Below are 18411 nucleotides of genomic sequence, written 5' to 3'. Positions count from 1 at the left end.
GAATTCTCAATAGTTCATAGCCTATGTCAGTCATGTCAACTGATGCCCATAGGCGCAAGCGCGCGCTTTAGAGCCCAGGAGAGCCTGAGCGCTTTACAACGGAAAAGAAAGAGACAGATGTGTGAGGTAATATATGACAATTGGTCGAGCTATATACAGGGATGACCAGCACTGATTCAATGGATAAAGGGAAGAGAACTTGTTAAAACTGTATCCATGTTAATTTTTAGATTTGTCTGAGAAGTATAAGTGCATTAAAAGAATGTAAGTTTTAATTTTAATCTCATTTTTCACAAGTTTGCTTTTTATTCAAAAGGAATATTTTCTAAACTTTTTTACAGAAAAAGTGAAATTTTCAGATATGTTTATTTAGTAGTCTTACAAGTACTGAAACAATGTTTTCGTAAATCCAGTATATAGTAAATACGTATTATTGAAGACAGTATATTGAAAATCTTGAAAATATTAGCATGGAAAATGTTTGCAAAGAAATTAATTAACAAAGCAACTACTGTTACATCATAAACAAAAGATACTGTATGTGCCCATGTGTTGTAAAAACGTCAGCTCTTTAGCTTCAGCACATTTCAAGAAAATAATTTAATATTCTAATGATAAGAAGTTGCTCACCAAGAGTTTTGTTATGTAATATTAGTTACGGTTAAAACGTATAGGCTACATAGGTAACTTGCTTTGTACTATAATATTGTTTTGATTAGTTTATTGATTACTTTTATAAGGCTAAAGATACCATCAATATCAATTCTAACTTACCATGTCATACTCAATCTCTTTCTTTGAGATATCACTTTCTTTATGAATGATGTGTTTCATCCACTTAGTACAGTATAGTTGTACTACTATGGAATTTATGTGAATATTACTTCTTAACTGTTTATTATGTTATTAACATTTAAAACAACTGCAATATTAAGCAATTAGTGCTAGTACTTTTGCTTTACACACAATATAATTATATAATATCGAATAGAAAGAAGCCATATAAAAATAACGACATAAAATTTCACGTTCCATTTGAAGTTTGCACACCACTGTTTTCTTAATTCAACAGGCTACTTATTAATATACGTACAGCTCGAATCAGCGTTAATGGCCCCTGTCCTTGGTTGTTTGGCTAGTGAGTGAGCTGTGTGTTGCATCATAAGAAATAAATAATCTCAAATGTGCATAGGAGGGGAAGAGGGAAGAGGAAGAATGAAAATTATATCTATGCTCGAAGCTGAGGGACACTCATGTCAAGAAAATATAAGTCATTATGGCAAGGTTTAGTAAAAAGACGTAGTGGTTAGTAGCGGGACGTGTTTTAAGACGGAGTGTATCGCGACATGATAAGAAGGAAGTGTTAGGTTTTATGACTGCGTGGCCTGACCTGTGTGACCCAGCCCGCTAGTAGTAATGAGTAACTCGCTCTTAGTCTATCTACTTACTTTTCGCAGGGGTCAAAATCCCTGAACCAAGCTTGAACATAATCCTTCCTCCTTCCATACCTAGCTCACGACGTCAAGGTCAGAAAAATGCGCTTCCTTTGACATCACTGGCCTATGTCTATTCCATAAATGATTTTGAAGCTATTAACGAATGTCAAATATATTGAAAAAAGGATTGTGATCCTTCACGAGAGCAATAAATTTCTGTTTGTTTCAGGTCGACGTGGAGACGACAGAATCTGTCGTCACTGTAGACTGGGAAAATGGCTTCGTGGAAGCCTCCGCAAAAGAAAACACGAACGTGTCGCAAGTGTTCAAGGAACTGCTTGCTCAGGCCAAGGTCAAGTACAACCTGAGTCCAGCGTTACGCAAGCGACGCAGGCAGTCCTTACCGCGGCACTCGATATCCGAAGGCTCGGCGTCGGCGTCCGCAAATTCTTCGGCCATCCCTTCGCCGGCACAGCTTCAGCATCTGCAGCAGATACAGCAGCGACAAAGCGGAGGAAAGCGCAACTCCTGTATTCTATCGTAAAGACGGCTCATAAGATACACACTATCACAACGTTTATGTTTCTCTGTGTCGCTTCATTGATATTTTTGCGATATACCCATTGAATGAACGTTAAAATATTAACATAAAAGCACAAAAATCGAAATAAATTCATTCTTTAAATAGAGAAGTCTGATTTATAAAATAAAACAAAATAATAATTTTAAAACTTAACAATATTTTTCAATAGACGAGTTCTGTAATCAGAAGAAGAATGTCATATTTTCAACTCGTATTGAGACAATACCTCTGACGTTTCGGAATTATCGGAGTAAAACTCCGAAAGACTGAACAGTTTCCTACTCTGTAGCGTTGTACCGGATATTACAAGGAACTGGACACTAGGTGCAGCCACGTAATTCTTTAAGCCTATAGCGTGGCCATCCTGACACTCGGTGTAAATGGGTTAAATGCACTACTCAAAATACATAATGATTACTTTAAACATTTATAATATTGAAAATAAGTTAACGAAATTAATACTGAAAAATTCGACATAGAAATTTGTTGGGTAATGGAAAGGTTCAAGACAAGAATTTTTAACAATGAATCCGTGTCCAGAAACGGCACTCTTTGTCGTTAGATGGCATCAAAGTTGTCGATACAATGTACCATTTAAATAGACTTAGGTGTTTGAAGCCTGAGGGGGTGGCCCGTTGTAGGTTACGCCTCCCCCATATGTGGTAACTAATAGGTTACGTCCATTTTTGGCTTTTTCCCCTTTCAAAATTTTCTAGAGCTCCTACCGTAGAGCAAATATTCAGTTTTTCTCAGTCCCGAACTTCTTTTGCAAGGACGAAATGACATTTGGTTAAATGTTCCATGGACGAAACGACATTTAGTCAAATAACTTATTTTATGGGCAAAATGTTTTATGGACAAAATTTGTATGTGTATTATGCGCGGGCATATTGTCTATTGCCCTAATACCTATTGCGTGGTTGTCCATAGATGGACTGTATTAGACGAAACGTCCTGGAACCTTTTATAGGGGTAAAAGATGGCGTTTTGGGAAATTAATTTATTCGTACAAATTATTATATTTTACGTCATGCCGTTTGTCTTACTTTTTCGCATTTCGTATATTCTAATTGGCTATCGCACCATATCGCAGATGTTAAGTCTCACTACACGTTTCCAAAGTCAATTTTTTTCTTTTGAAGACAACTAGTAATGTGAGAACCTAAAATCTCATAAATTTTGTAGTCTTATTCAAAGTAAACTGTGTCGTAACTGAAAATTCCCTCACTATAAATTCAGGCGCAGTTATTGGTAAAAACAAGTTCTTTATTAACATAGAATAGCTTGTAAACATTACTGGACATTAAAATTATTTTAATGGCGGTCTCATTGAAGTCGCTGAACACTGAGCCTTAAATGTCTATCACGTACCGTCATTGCACACAGTAAATTAGGTTCCTGAAAATGGCATTCATTTTCTAAGAAACTAGCATATTTTACACTGATTTGTTGTGGTGATTTTAGTTAAGTTCATGGAAGGTCAAAACTTTCACATTTCTGAGTTTCACTGCTTTAGAGTCAAATATGTGAGCGACTGTTCTTTGTTTCTTTTACCACACTAAATTGTTATACATGGCTTCTTAAGATAAAGATACTATAAGCTGTCTGTTAATAATAGGCTTATTTATAAATATTTTTCCCTTTTCTTATTAATTTCAGTACAAACAATATCTCGTATTTTAAGTTTTGGACTATTTACAAACACAGACCGATTATTTAGTCCTGAAAGCTCAGCGACGCGAAAGAGGGGAAGTTATATGAGGAGTGGGGAGAATTCCGGAGTAGAGATAAGGGCGAGCTGTCGGTAATTTTTATTGGGTTATTTTACGACGCTGTATCAACATCTAGGTTATTTTTAATTCAGGAATCCGCCCCTGAGCACTATTTCTACTTTTTCAGGGGCGAGCTAAAGTTTTTCTATATATATTATATTTTATGTTACAATTATTAGAAAAATAATAAATAAATAAATATTTAGCGTCTGAATGAAATGAAAATAATAATGCCGGTGAAATGAGTCTGGGGTCCAGCACCGAAAGTTACCCAGCATTTGCTCGTATTGGGTTGAGGGAAAACCCCGGAAAAAACCTCAACCAGGTAACTTGCCCCGACCGGGATTTGAACCCGGGCCACCTGGTTTCGCGGCCAGACGCGCTGACCGTTACCTCACAGGTGTGGACCTGTCAGTAAAGGAATGCAGTACAGCTTAATTGTACTGGAAACATACCGCTCTACCGCACGCATGACATCCGATCGCTCCGAAGGCAAACGAGTGAATAACCCAAACACCCCTTGGTGTAACTAAATGGACTCGCCTGCCCTAAGCGCACATCTCCGGCGACTGTCAGGACTAAATAATCGTACTGTAGTTTGAGAAGTTCAGAGGTTCTTTTCCTCAAATATCATGACAGAGGCCTGTTCTGGAGCATTTTTATAGATTGGCTCTTCTATTTTCTTCTGTACTTAGACTCAAACTTTGTCTACTGAACAGAATTTACGAGGCCATTTTCTTTTAGGACAATAGGGAAGAGATAGCATACTATACAGACGGATCGAGTGCAGTCTTTATCCAAATGTACAGATTTAAAAGGAACCAGTCCGAGTAAAATGATTTCACTGTTCTTGAGAGAATTCAGTTCTTTCCCGTGGAATACGCTTTCGGAGAAAACATATTTATGAACACAGTTTTGTTTGCAAGGTACCAAATGTCCTGCCTCCTGCAATATCATTGATAGTTTCCGTCAGAGTTCATCTTTAGCTGCTTACGCTCGAAAGGCATATTATTCCTTTAGATGTAGTAATGAAATATCTAAACAAACCCTAACAAAAATAATCCAGTATTGCATTCATTATATCGTGTTCTTTACGCGCGGGTCTGATGTAGAAATTTTAAAATCTGAGACAAACTCAGTGGCAAACATGGAATCACTCCTAGCTACAGGTGGAAGAGGTGTCAATTACTAAAAATAATTTATTATTTTAATAAAAATAAAAAACATTCTGGTCGTCGGATAGTTCCCTTGTTAGAATAATTAGAAGGTCCCGAGTGATGATAAAAATTTTTCTCGTTGAAACATTCAGAACGGTCCTTGGTCCATTTAGCCTCCTATCAAAATGACTACCGGGTTACTTCCTTGACACCACACCATTTCATTCTAATGCCTAAGTCATGAAAGTATGAAATTTTACCTTCATGCCCCCGTGCACCTTCATGGCGTCTATGCAGATACTCTACGTTTACCTTTACTGAAAACTTGTACCGGTACTGAAAATACTACGTTTTATTTTCACATTCTATCAATATCTTCAAAAAATGTTTTATCTCCAGTTTAAGCTGAAAGTAATTTAATGTGAGAGTCTACAAATGTTCAAGGCAGGAGAAAATATAATTTGTATACTACAGTTCTCTATTTTCTGCAGTCTCTGTTTCTCATAGTTTTATAGGAATTCCTCCTCTGCATAGTGATTTGGAACATTATAAGCACTCTACGTACGTATTCTCAAATCGTATAAATGTATCACAAACAGACTGGTAAATTATCAAGATAAACTTTATTAGATATAGGAGCACACGAAAAGGACAATTAATATAAAGGAAGTGAAATAACCTTGCAGATTGGAAGAGACGATAGGATACACGTAAATGAATAGAAAATCTATATTACGATTCGTGATTAAATGCACGGTTAATTAGAAAGTTTAGTTTAAAATTTCTGCAGTCCGCAAACATCGTCGGTAAAACACTCTGCTCGTATACAGATGCAAGAGGTCAACGAACTCAGTGAGTCTCCGTACGTAAGCTGTCAAGACGTTGCCACGCGTTCGCTTCGTGCAATAGTTTGAATTTAGGGGTTTTTAAAATTAAATTTACACGAAAACCGTGCACGCTATTGAAATACACCAGAAGGATAAATTATTCTTTATTAGATTTGCTATCGATATGGACAGAAATCATGATCCTACTCGCGATAGAGATTGTTAAACATTTGAGAAAAAAAAATTTCTGAAAAAAAAAAACTATGAACTTTCCACCAATATATTGTAGTTTTTTGTTACATACAACATAAGCTATTCGCTCTGGAAACCTGCAAAGCTATTTCTCTTTCACCCTGTATAATGTTGGACTTCAAGACGACTACGAGACATAATATGTTATTTCATAGAAACTCTTTCCAAAACAAACAGTCTCTATTGTTCAGAAATTCCGTATTTAAAATAAAATGTATTTCCACTTCTTAATTGATAATTCTTTCTGTTCTATTATCAATATCTAAGAAAGATTCTCCTTTTGTTTTTTGGTAAACCACAACAAGATGTGTAAGTATTGTATTCGATGCATGTCAAATAAAACATCCACCAAGTGCTGAAACAGTTGATATTCTAGCTGTCATAATATTTTTCCATTTAAATTTTACGTTATTACTTCTCCGAAGCAGTATAAAACTGCAACATGCGCGGACGCTCAGTTGATCACGTTCTCATCTCATGATCTGCTGGTGATGTAGTAAGCGGATACATCAGTTCCTCCCATAAAATTCCGAGGGAGAATTGCATCATTATTACTTTATGATTTTAGTAATGATTTGTAAGCTTATTCGTAGTTATGGCACTAGATGGAGAAAATAGTTTTGAAAGATATTTCGTTCTATGAAAAAAAAAATTCTAAAGGTAAGCGATCACTACATCGTATCGCACTCCTCGGATGAATCGCACGCAACGGATATTTTAAGTGGAGTGCTTTCACTATAACGACTCTACCTCATCGTCTCATCGGATTCCCTATCAGCTGTTTAAAACATATGACGTACGATATTGACATTGCTGAAAAGGGGAGTTTTGAGGTTAGGTGTATTAATCATGAGTGTTAGCGAATAAGAATTTGTAATTGTGTCATGCTTCTTAATTGAAGAGGAAGAAACGAAAGAGATATTGTTTACATAATATATATGTAAGAAACGACTTGATTACTGTAATGGGAATGCCTCAAATTATATAATTCTTCGCAGTTTTCTACAAGTGCCATTTTGGCGCGACACTGAACATGGCACAACATAATAGTAACAGTTGAGCAATTAAAATTGATTTATTAAAGAAGGCCATGATCACACGCATCGGAAAAGTTGCTCATCCGAGAAACGTGGACTGATTTACCGAGAGTCGATGCGTGCGATACGATGTAGTGAACGGGGTTACATAACAATTACAGCAAAGATAGTCTTTTTCCGATCCGTGCGATTCGTCCGATGAGTGCGATACGATGTAGTGAACGCTTACCTTAATGCTTCAATTCACTAATTCTGAATTGACGATGCTTTTGAATGTATCGAACATTTTTTTCAATTCTCCTTTGGGATTTGTCATCGGGCTTATTTTATTCTTCCGACTTAATAACTAGATTGAAACACGACTGTAATCTCGTTACATGAAGTTAGCATGATATCTGATCTCCATCTAAAACAATACAGGAAATCACAACATTTAGCAGTCATTCTAATTTGCTATTTTTTGCATTATCATTATATTCTTATTCTTCTTCAATTAGCCCTACTTGAAAGAGTACGCTTTCTGTTCCATTCCCTCTCTTGTAGATAATTTGAATGGCAGAACTTTACGCGCGGTGTAACGTACGCACATAAGAAACCCATAACTTAAGATATGAAAGATAGAAATTTTCAATTTTTTTGCCGAGAGTCGAACCCAGGCTCTGCTAGACTTTCAAATAGAATAGCTACCGCTATTATAGTCACTAGGGAGCACCAGATAATTTTAATTTAACTTTACATTGTTCTCCCAAATTAATTTGATTATTTATTTTAATCCACACCATCGTCTGTCATTACTTATCTTCACGTTTAATCCTCGATCATGAAAGAAGAAACGCATTTCCAGACTCAAGTGAAAACGAAACTTCACTTCCTGCCGGGGATGGAATCCGACGCATGCTATTTGTAGTTAAATGTGTTACCACTCAGACAGCGGTGGACTTCTTTTTCAATTTCCTATATTATTATTTCCCGAACAGGAACCACAGACGCCAACAAAGTCGGACACTCCTACCATCTAGTGTGTAAAGACCGAATTACTAGCTTGCTTTTATTGGGTGTTTTCCGCATTTCACACACTAAGTTTTATTGACAGAAGAACTTATGATCTAGAAAAGCACTACTTCTGATAGTAAATGTTTATTTATGTATTTCGTTTACTACATATAACCAAAGATACAATAAATATTTTTATGAGAATTTAATACAGTATATTATGGAATTATGCGAAAGTCAGAACTAGAGATGAACAACGATCGAGAAAGCAAGACTAACAACGCCGGCAAAGCCGAAAACCCGCACGACAACATTGTGTAAGTCGCGTCGTTGATGTAAAGACTGCTTGTGAGTGTTTCGAAACGTCGAGATTGATCACTCCCGAAGTCCAGAACGTCAAACAGCCTGGAATCGCTACAATTGTTTATATCTGACTGAACTTTTATCTACTTTGACAACTGTTATATATGTATAAACAATCGAGTAGCCTATTTGGAACATCATCTCTACCTTTCAGTGTATAATAAATCGTTCCCCAGTCTTTATTTAATTACTAGGCCCTTATTAAAAGCCTAAGAATTTTATTCTCATATGTTTGAGATGAAGTGTGCAATCTCAAGTAAAAATGTATTAACATTATGTTTTATGTTTCTTAGAAATGTAAATTTATTTGAGAATTGTTTTCTTTTTCTATTTACATAACCATAGGTAATATCATATAATAGAACCAGAACATTTTCGTAACTAAGATACTGTTCTGTTTTGTCTTTTTGTCTCATTTAAACATTTATAATGTTATTTATTCCAATGATATATGTTATTCAAAGTTACGAAATATTTCCACGCCGATAAAATGCTATTTCGAGAATGAAGAAACGGGACTCGAAAGACAAGTGCAAAGAACACAGCAAGCGAGAGCGGCAGTTAGTTCTCTTCATCTCTAGTAAGAAACCTTCTGAAATAGTTGATTTATTAATAGGCTATAATATGTGCATAGAAGTAAAACATTATTTCAGTCACAAAAGAATGGGGCTTATTGCCGGTTTGCTTCATTTCGATTCATCCCCAACGTTCGTTTCGAAATGTAACACATCAAAGTTATTGAAGTTATTCTTGAATTTCTTTTTGTCATTTTCTCTCTCATTCCAAATTCATATCTCGAAATAAGGAATTTTTTATGCCCTTACAACTTACTTCAGTATTACTATGAATGCAACAATAGTACATTACGCAACGAGCCTATAATGGTAGTAATTAAGACGCGAGTATGTTTGTTTATGGAACGAGCGCAAGTGAGTTTCATAATTTTCATACGAGCGTCTTAATTACCATTATAAGCAAGTTTCATACGACTTTTTATGATCGACCATATTTCTAACTTGAAATTATTCATAAGTATTCATGAGTATTTATTTTTTTCCGAGGAACGAATGTCATTGACCTTGATATAATCTAGAGAATAACATGAACATTAATTTTGATATAACCTGGAAATTGATTTAGAATTGAAAACGAGATGACAAATTGAATTTATTTGAATATTATTTACAATTAACGCTAATTATTATAGTAACAGAACATAACCTTCTGCGACAGTATAGGATTTCCACCCTCCGTGACGTTTCGCAAGTTGTCTTTCGAGTGCATATCCGAGAATAATCGATACTTGCGCTTTTATAATGCTACAATGGTGATTTCTCATTGGCTGAACAACTGAACTATAATGAATAGGTGTACTTTAATGAGGTGCATTAAAGGGCTACTATCAGATGTATAATTACTACATTTCGGCATGGTCGAGCATAAAGAATTTTCCAACTTCCTGTAGTTGTGTAACCTAAGGAGTCATGCCTTAAACTAGCGTTACGGAATGAGTGATAATTCGAATCTTCATGGGGGAAGAAATATTCTCATAAAATTTCGGCCAGCGCCGGTGAATGGGACTAGTGCTCATCCAACATCGTGATGAATTTGTGGAAGTATAACCAGCTATAACGGCTGGGGGAGATCATCGTGCTAAGCACACGTTACTTCCGTACTAGTTTTATGATCATTCACTTCTGCTGAGGCATGTGGACGCGAGGCAAGCGGTAGGCTGACAAGTTTGGGCCCTCCGTCGGCTTTCTCGCAACGGACCTTGTTTGTGTATTTCTTTGTTTATTAATAATTTATTAAAAAAAAAACAAATTACGGTCATACTTAAATATCAATGGATTTCTACACACAAATTTCTATTTTTTATGAATGAACTAATGTACTAGTGTTTTGACTTCTATGTGAGCTTAATTTTTAATGTAGTCTAATCAAGTTTAAAAAGTATTCTGACTTTATGTATAAGGTTACATAAGGTTATTCTAAACTCAATTTCCTTCGCTTTGATGCATTATCATGATGGCCAACTTTCTATGTTTTCTCTCTGTATATACAGTGTGGAAGGGTTCAATGGCAATCTTTTTGAGGAACGTATTCTTATCACAGCCTGGGTACTCGTTCTAAAAATGACCCTTTATTATATATGCCTTGCTATAAAACAGCTCACTATTCTTCCTCTTTCACAGTATCAGCAATTCGTTTCTGGAACTCCCTACCCAGCTCCCTCAGGAACTGTCGAACGAAATTGCAATTTAAAAATAAATTGTTTAAACACGTGGCCAGTATTCATGTTTAATTCCACTTTGTGTGTATATATGTAATTTTCCTCAGTGCTGTACAGTTATAATTTACATTTGAATTTGTTATTCTTGTAATTGGTAATATTGGTTCACTTATCGCTTGCATAATCATTGAGTGTAACTTCTACCCTTATATTATTTTGTAATTATTATTTAGTATGTTTGTGTTATTTTATTCAACTTGCGCTTATATGACTATATTAATTTTTATTAGTGTTCTTTAAATATTAGTCTGTAAAATTGTATCAGCTTCTTTTGTTTCTGGCTAAGTGGAAGAGAAGGCCTGCTGGCCTTAACTTCGGCAGAATAAATAAATATTATTATTATCTTTAGCATAGTATGAATGGAAAAGTCCTCTATCATTCTGTTTCTTTGCGCTTTCATTTCCTGGAAGTAATTATTATACATGATTAGTTTTTATCCCATTTTCTTTTGAATATATTTAGAAATACACATTTTACAAACGTCTTTACATTACAGTTCCCAGTTTCAATAAATATTTTGCATAATGTTTCTCTCACCTTCACGGTTTAAGAGTATTTTCATATTATAATTATTAATAAATCATTATAAATAATTAAGTAATGGATGTTTGGCAACGTTGTTATCGCATTGTACACGGGTGCTTCACCTATCGCCTGAATACGTAGGTAGTAGAGCGTTTTGCAGAGCGGAGAGTGCAGCATACAGTGTTTGTTTACATAATTTCCCTTCACTGCTGCGGAGAACGATTGCAAGTACTATTGAATTTGCCGCGTCTGTGGCTCAAGTGCCAGCACGCTACCCCCCCCCCCACCTTATTTCATCAATCATTTGCAATAGCAAGAAAGGCTGGATGAAGTCTTGGGTTTCCGATGCTGATATAGGAAGGGCTTGGGGCTTCGGATCCCTGAGGCTTATCAGGCTACTCGTATGCGCAGGCTCTATCAGAGGCAGGATGACTCACCTGTCAGCCGACAGCCACTGGAAGGGCTTGGGGCTCAGGGCCCCTGGGACTCATCAGGCTACTCGTATGCGGAAGGGATCTGACTCTATCGGCGACTGAGGCAGGATGATTCACCTATCAGTATCGGGTTCACAAATGCCACTCAGACCATCTGTCGGATTTAGACAATCATCGGATATATATGGCGCATAATGGGGCAAAATCGTGCCTAAGTATACAGACCCGTCACGGATCTAACCCTCGTAAAACGAGCCAGTCTGCCAGCTATTGAATTTATTGCGATGTTGCAATAGAATTTGTCCTACAAACACGATTTCCCACTAAATAAAACGAAATAACGCAAAATGGCAAAGGAAAATTCTGTTTCTTTTATCTTAAGTATTTACTCTCTGACGTTACCGTCATTGATTGGTTCGACTGCACTTTCATTGCAGTACAGAAATGAGTGCGCCCTTGTGGGCTCGAATCCTGACTTAGACACGGATATTTGTCCCTCGTAATTGTATTCTGTGCTTCAAGGTGGCCATGCGATATAGTGCTAACTCCATATCACGAGAATTCAACCATATGTAAATCAAATGTAGTCTAAATATGAATGTACATTACGCCCCTCTAGAGATATGAAAAAAATACATCCATAATTTTTTCATTATCATCATAATAATAATCATGAATCATGATCAGAGACCGGAAGTTTAGGCATTATGAATCATTAAAATAGGCAGGCAAAAAGGCATCATAAATAGCTAAAATAGGCAGGAAAAAAGGCATTATAAATAGCTAAAATAAGCAATAAAAGGCAATTACAAAAACCTTGCACTAGACTCACAACCTTGCACTTTCCACAAAGGGATTTCGGTAGCAAGAAAAGATTTACATAAGTCGAATGCAAATTGAGATTTTCGACTCGATGTTGCAATTACTGTTGGAAGCAAAGAAATCTTCTACCCAGTAGCCTTGGAAAGTGCATTTTTGTGTTTGGTTGTACTGATATGTTGAGATATTATGAAATATTTAGCTAGCTACAACAACGTCGCAATGAAAACTGAAAGAAAAATAACGTTAGACCCGCACTCATTGTTGCCTTGTCAAATAAACACAAGCGATAATTAAAACGCTTAATGTTATACATTTTTGCACGGCAACACTCATTGTTGCAAAGAGAATATGAACTGACTGAAAGACAATAATATACATTCGGTGAAGTCACTTTCACTGTAGCGGTTATAAAAATAAATTAAAATATACCTGTAGGCAATTTTTAATAATAAATTAATAAATAATAGATAAATAATCAAATAAAGGCAAAAAAGCATTTATTTTGTAAATTATGCATTTATATTAAAAAGGCAGAAAAGGGTAACATAAAACTGTGATGTTTCAATCATAAAGGTATAGTTCGTACAGATTTACTTTCAAAATGAAGATAGATTTAACACATTTAAAAAGGCATTCTGCCAAAGTTCCTGTCTCTGATCATGATCATCCTCATCACCAGCAGCGACATTGTAGTCGTCAGCATTTAACAGCCGTAAAAGTTAAATTGTAGATCTAGAAAGTATTCTTACGATTTTTTAAACACTTAAATGAACTTAATGGAAACTCAGAAAAAAAAATAAGTGTGTCAAGTTCATGGTTTCTTCATATTAGGACATAAAAACATTATTTTCACTCACAAACATTGCATGTATTACATTCCTTCATAAAAACAACTCGTGACGCGAAAGCCCATGGAGGACCAATGCCGACCAGCTGACTACTGACCTTAGATGTACTTGTACTAGCAGAGGTGAACGATCATCCAACAATTTAGTTATCTTAAATTATTTGGCGTATAAATTCTCAAATGAAGGTTGAATTTATTTGATGCAAGGATTTTTAGGTAACTTATACAGGATTTATGCTATTTGTGGGGTGTATTTGTTTTGTTATCCACTCTGTTGACATGCTCCATTTACTTCTATGTTGTTTTATCTTGTCCATTAAGCTGAGCATATCGAACCTAATATCTTCACTACTATCCTTATCTAAAATCGTGTAAACTACACAACTTTCACACATATTGGGAAATAATTTACAATATATTCAGTATAACCCCAGATCAAATATAGATTGCTCATTCCTATGTTAAAATCGGTTGCACTTTGAAGAGAACCGCCAGGATCGCCACCCTTCCGCCGAAAACGAACACGAGACGGCAGTACAGTCGCTAATGCAATTCAGAACGCCGGCCCGGATGGCTCAAGCGGTAGGGGCACGGCATGTCCCTATCGCTTGGTCCGAAGGGTTGTGGGTTCGAGTCCTGCCTCGGGCATGGGTGTTGTGATTGTATTAGTATAAGTAAAAAACAAGGAAACCAAAGGTAAAACAAACAGAAAACAAAAATAGATAACTTTGGAAAACGGCCTCTGGCCGGTCGAAAAAAAAAAAAAAAAAAAAAAAAGATGGGAGTTATAACGTGACTCCTTATATAACAACTAGATGGCAGCATAGTAAACCTGACAAAAGTTGTTACCGTTAAAGCCTATAACGCCGAGAAATATGAGTATATATGATCTAGGGTATAACTAATTCCGATACGTTTTCACTGACGCATCATTTAGCTCTATAAATATAGACTATAATTTAATCAGAAAACTCTATTTTTCGACTCTCTATTTGAGTTTTGGATACTAAATATATATATATATATATATATATATATATATATATTATTATTAGGAGTGGTCTATATCTATCTACTAACATACCTTAGTCCAGAATTTCCTTATGATTATTCTCATACTTTTTAAAAGCCAACATTGAATTATGGGACTTCAATGATGTGGTGTGATGATTCCGATCTTCCGGTTGCGACAACATAATATAATTTAACAAAGGACATATGATATTCATACCCAAGGCAGAATTCAAACACAGACAGTAGGACATCTTCCACTCAGAGCCAAAGCTATGCCCTACGCCCTACATACAGCATGTCCAGTTCAACATGACAGATATCCAAACAAATTCATAATATTTGCTGTTTATGATATGCGAAGAGAAATAAATGGGATCGTCAAATTATATTTTTGACAGGAAATTAATATAGACTATCGAGAGCTTCCTATATAATTTGCAATAATTATTTTTCAATAAAGATTAATTTCTCATGAAAGAAATAGCTGTTTGCATTTATATTCGACCTTCATATCATGAATACGCAGTGACTACATCGGTCTTATCTTTCAATCAAGCACCATCGTCTTCCACTGCCGATAAGTGGAATGTCAGAGGAGAAATAAATCTCGTTTGGAAACACATTTTCTCAAGGCTCACGACATTTGTCAACATAGGTATGTTCTCTATGGCTCCATTACGTAAAACTTTAAGAAAACAATCAGTGTACGATGCAGTTTCCAAAATTCATTATGTGAGTCCTTATGAATAGTGAACATTGAGACAGACGCCAGCCAGTAAATAATTTCAATGGGAATTAAGTGGATTTATTGCAGAAAAATATTATTTTTATTTTCATACGATGCACTTTATTCAATATAGAAAAACTGTTTACACTGAATGACTGGATAATGTATCATTTAATTTTAGTTTCTCGTATATTGCTGTAAACAATCAACACGTATGCGACATTATAAATTATGTAGATTTATAATAAAAATATAATATTAATATAGATTTAATAATTTCTCCTTATAAAAAATTAACCACTCATAACAGTACTGTAGTACAGAGTGCCCGAGAAGTCCCACATCATAGGAAAACCATATTTGTAATGCTTAGCATTACGGTTTGTTTGTTTGTTTGTTTGTTTGTTTGTTTGTTTGTTTGTTTGTTTGTTTTTTCGTTGCAGGTGAATCATGCTGACGCTGGAAAATAGTGTTAGATCATTTTACTTTGCAAACGTGAGGATTGGCAACAGAGCGGTGGCTGATGAGGTTAACAGACATCCCCAGTAGGCAGGTGCAGCAAAGTACGGTCGTTCGATTCTTAAACAAATTCAAGACAACCGCGAGCTGTTGCAGATTTTCCGTAATCGGAATGTTCGAGCATCCGAAGTCCGTGAAATAGTCATGTTCAACCCGACGATGCATAATCTGCAGCGTATATGGATGCAATCTCTTTTAAAGTAGGCCTACCATTACGGACAGTATTTTTTGTGAAATAAAATGAGTAATTTCGGTGTTAAACCTGCCACTATCTTGGTGTGTATTTTGTGAACTAAGTTGTCAATTAACTTGTTACTTTTTTTCTTTTTGCTTACACATATATCACATCTCATGATATCAGCGTCACCAAAACATAAAATAAGTATGGTAACCATAGGCCTATATGCAATGTTATATACAACAACATTCTTCAATCTTTGCTGCAGTCGACTACAGAAATCGATCTTTTTCGATAGACCTAGAGATGTTAAAAATGGGTGTACACAATATCCATCACAGTGTAGTATATACAGTCGCGAAGCTCAATACGTAGTAAATATGCAAACATAGATAGTTGCTCACCACTAGGATCGCTAATATCGCCTCATTACAGGCAATGCAAAACAGTACCGTCACAGTCTATTGTTTCTAGCACCCTCAAAACTCAAGCTTCGTGACTGTATATAGTAGACTGTGATATCCATAGAGACAATGCAGAAATAATGGCGTAACCAAGTGATTGACAAATTAACTGATACAAACGTCACAAACAAGTTTCTTAACAATATTCATTATAATTTTGGTACATATCTAATAGTTTTTGCGATAGAGGGGGATATATTTCATGGTTATTGACATATTTCATACAATGATCCAAATTTTGCTTTATTTCGCGAGTTTGTTTTGCTTAAATGTAGCATTTTAGGTATCTGGAAGGATAAATGTACCAAAAAAAGTAATTGTGAAAATTTTGAGCATAGTGTTATCTATTACAAAAAAAAAACTACAGTCCCCAGATATCACGGATGGTGCCCTTTAGTAATTATGTTCAGTTCAATTCTTGTCCGACGTAAGGACATTTTTGATTGTCATGGAGCTCTGCTAGGACTGTTTCACGGACTTCCGGCAAATCTGCTATCGGTCCGTTGTCTTGAATTTGCTTAACAATCGAGCAAACTTGCTTAACAGCAGCTGCCTATTGGAATGACGTATGTTTAACTCGTTCAGCCAGCGCTGTCATCAACCCTCGCGTTCGCAGAGTAAAGGCTCATTCACAATGAAAATTGAACATAACATAAGCGTTAAATTAAAAACGTAAACGTTACGGTAAAATAAAAAAAGTCGTATCATCATTCACGATGGGAACATAAACATAACCGCAAAGATGATTGGTAACCATGGAAACATAACAACAATGTCATTTCCTCATATTCTGTCGTGTACTTCAGCGCTCCGCGATTGTGTACTGTTTGTGTACTATCCTCCAGCGTCAGTATGATTCACCAGAAAAAAAAAAACAAAAAAAAAATAGTAACACTAAGCATTACAATACGTATCTCCTAAAACGCGCGACTTTCCGGACACTCTGTATATGCAATTTCTTGCAGTATAGATAGATTTCAGAATATTATTTTTATAATGACTTACTGTATTTATGTTCTATCCTAGAAAAAGAAATAAACCATAAAAAACTTCATCATGTCTATTGAGAAACATTGTGTCATAAAGTTATTTAACATATGACAGTAAAAATATTATAATAAAAATAAAAATGATCAAAAATACTTTTGCTGAACTTCAAACTTGAATAACTGTAGTATAATATAATTTCAACATATATTGCAGAAAATTTCTCTTACTAATTGGAACAAAGGTATTGTTCCATATCGACTGTTTGAATGTCCAAAATAGAAATGATCCATTTCTTGATTTATATGTCAATTACCGGAAAATTTATTTAATTTGAAATAAATTTTAGGTAGGTACATATTAAATAATAATTTACGTATCGTATATTATGTTGAAGGGCAAATATTTCAGAGAGAGATAATCTTTTTTTTTTTTTTTTTTTTTTTTTTTTTTGCTGTACGTCAGATTGTTTTCTATGAGGATTTGAGTGGTTGTACATTTCATTTACTAAGCCATCCAATATTTCTTCTAATAACTTATTGTAGTTAACAACACATTGCTTCAATATTTCATATTTATAGTTTTCAATGTTATTTGAGTTTAGAATATATTCATACTTTAGTTCCACTTTCTATGTAATGACTTGATAATGTATTTTTGTTAGAACATGTAAATATGAACAAATTCAATATATAGACAAGTCTGTACTATATGCTTTTAGATGTTGACTTTCTTTGTACTTTGTCCATGTATCAACACGCTCATTCTTTATCATTGATTGATTTTTTATGTGTACCCGTCGGGTGTTAAAATATGTTATGGATACTGCTGAAAACTACTCAAGTACTGAATTATTAACCATAGTGATAATAAATATGTAGACAACATTCAGACTTATTCCTACAGGTGAATAGCATGAAGTCTTTTATTAGTTTTAAGTATATAATTGGAAATTTGAAACAATAAAATGCTTTCTTTGTAAAAAAAATAAACTTCATGTGTAAATTATCATTATAATGATATAATTATTCTAAAGACAAAAGTCTGATAATTTTTATTAATTCTGACCCAACGTTTACTTAAGTTATTTTTCCCCAACGAATATTGAGTGACATCAAATTAAAAATTGAGAAATATAGAAACGAAAAAGAGGGCAAGTAGAAAGTATAGCTATAATAGTT

General features: G+C 35.0%; 1 protein-coding gene across 2 annotated transcripts in view; it reads left to right on the top strand.

The window, feature by feature from the left end:
• LOC138701275 (ras-related protein Rap-1) overlaps positions 1–17937 on the top strand; it is a 718590-nt gene extending 700653 nt beyond the window's left edge. For both annotated transcript variants that reach the window (XM_069828000.1, XM_069828008.1), the window contains one exon: positions 1666–17937. In XM_069828000.1, coding sequence (XP_069684101.1) covers positions 1666–1980 — 315 coding nt within the window. In that variant the 3' untranslated portion in view covers positions 1981–17937. The remainder of the gene's footprint in view (positions 1–1665) is intronic.
• Positions 17938–18411: the final 474 nt, after the last annotated feature.

The sequence above is a fragment of the Periplaneta americana genome, chromosome 1, assembly GCF_040183065.1.
Source record: "Periplaneta americana isolate PAMFEO1 chromosome 1, P.americana_PAMFEO1_priV1, whole genome shotgun sequence".
Lineage (NCBI taxonomy): Eukaryota > Metazoa > Arthropoda > Insecta > Blattodea > Blattidae > Periplaneta > Periplaneta americana.
This window is presented reverse-complemented; position numbering and strand designations above follow the sequence as displayed.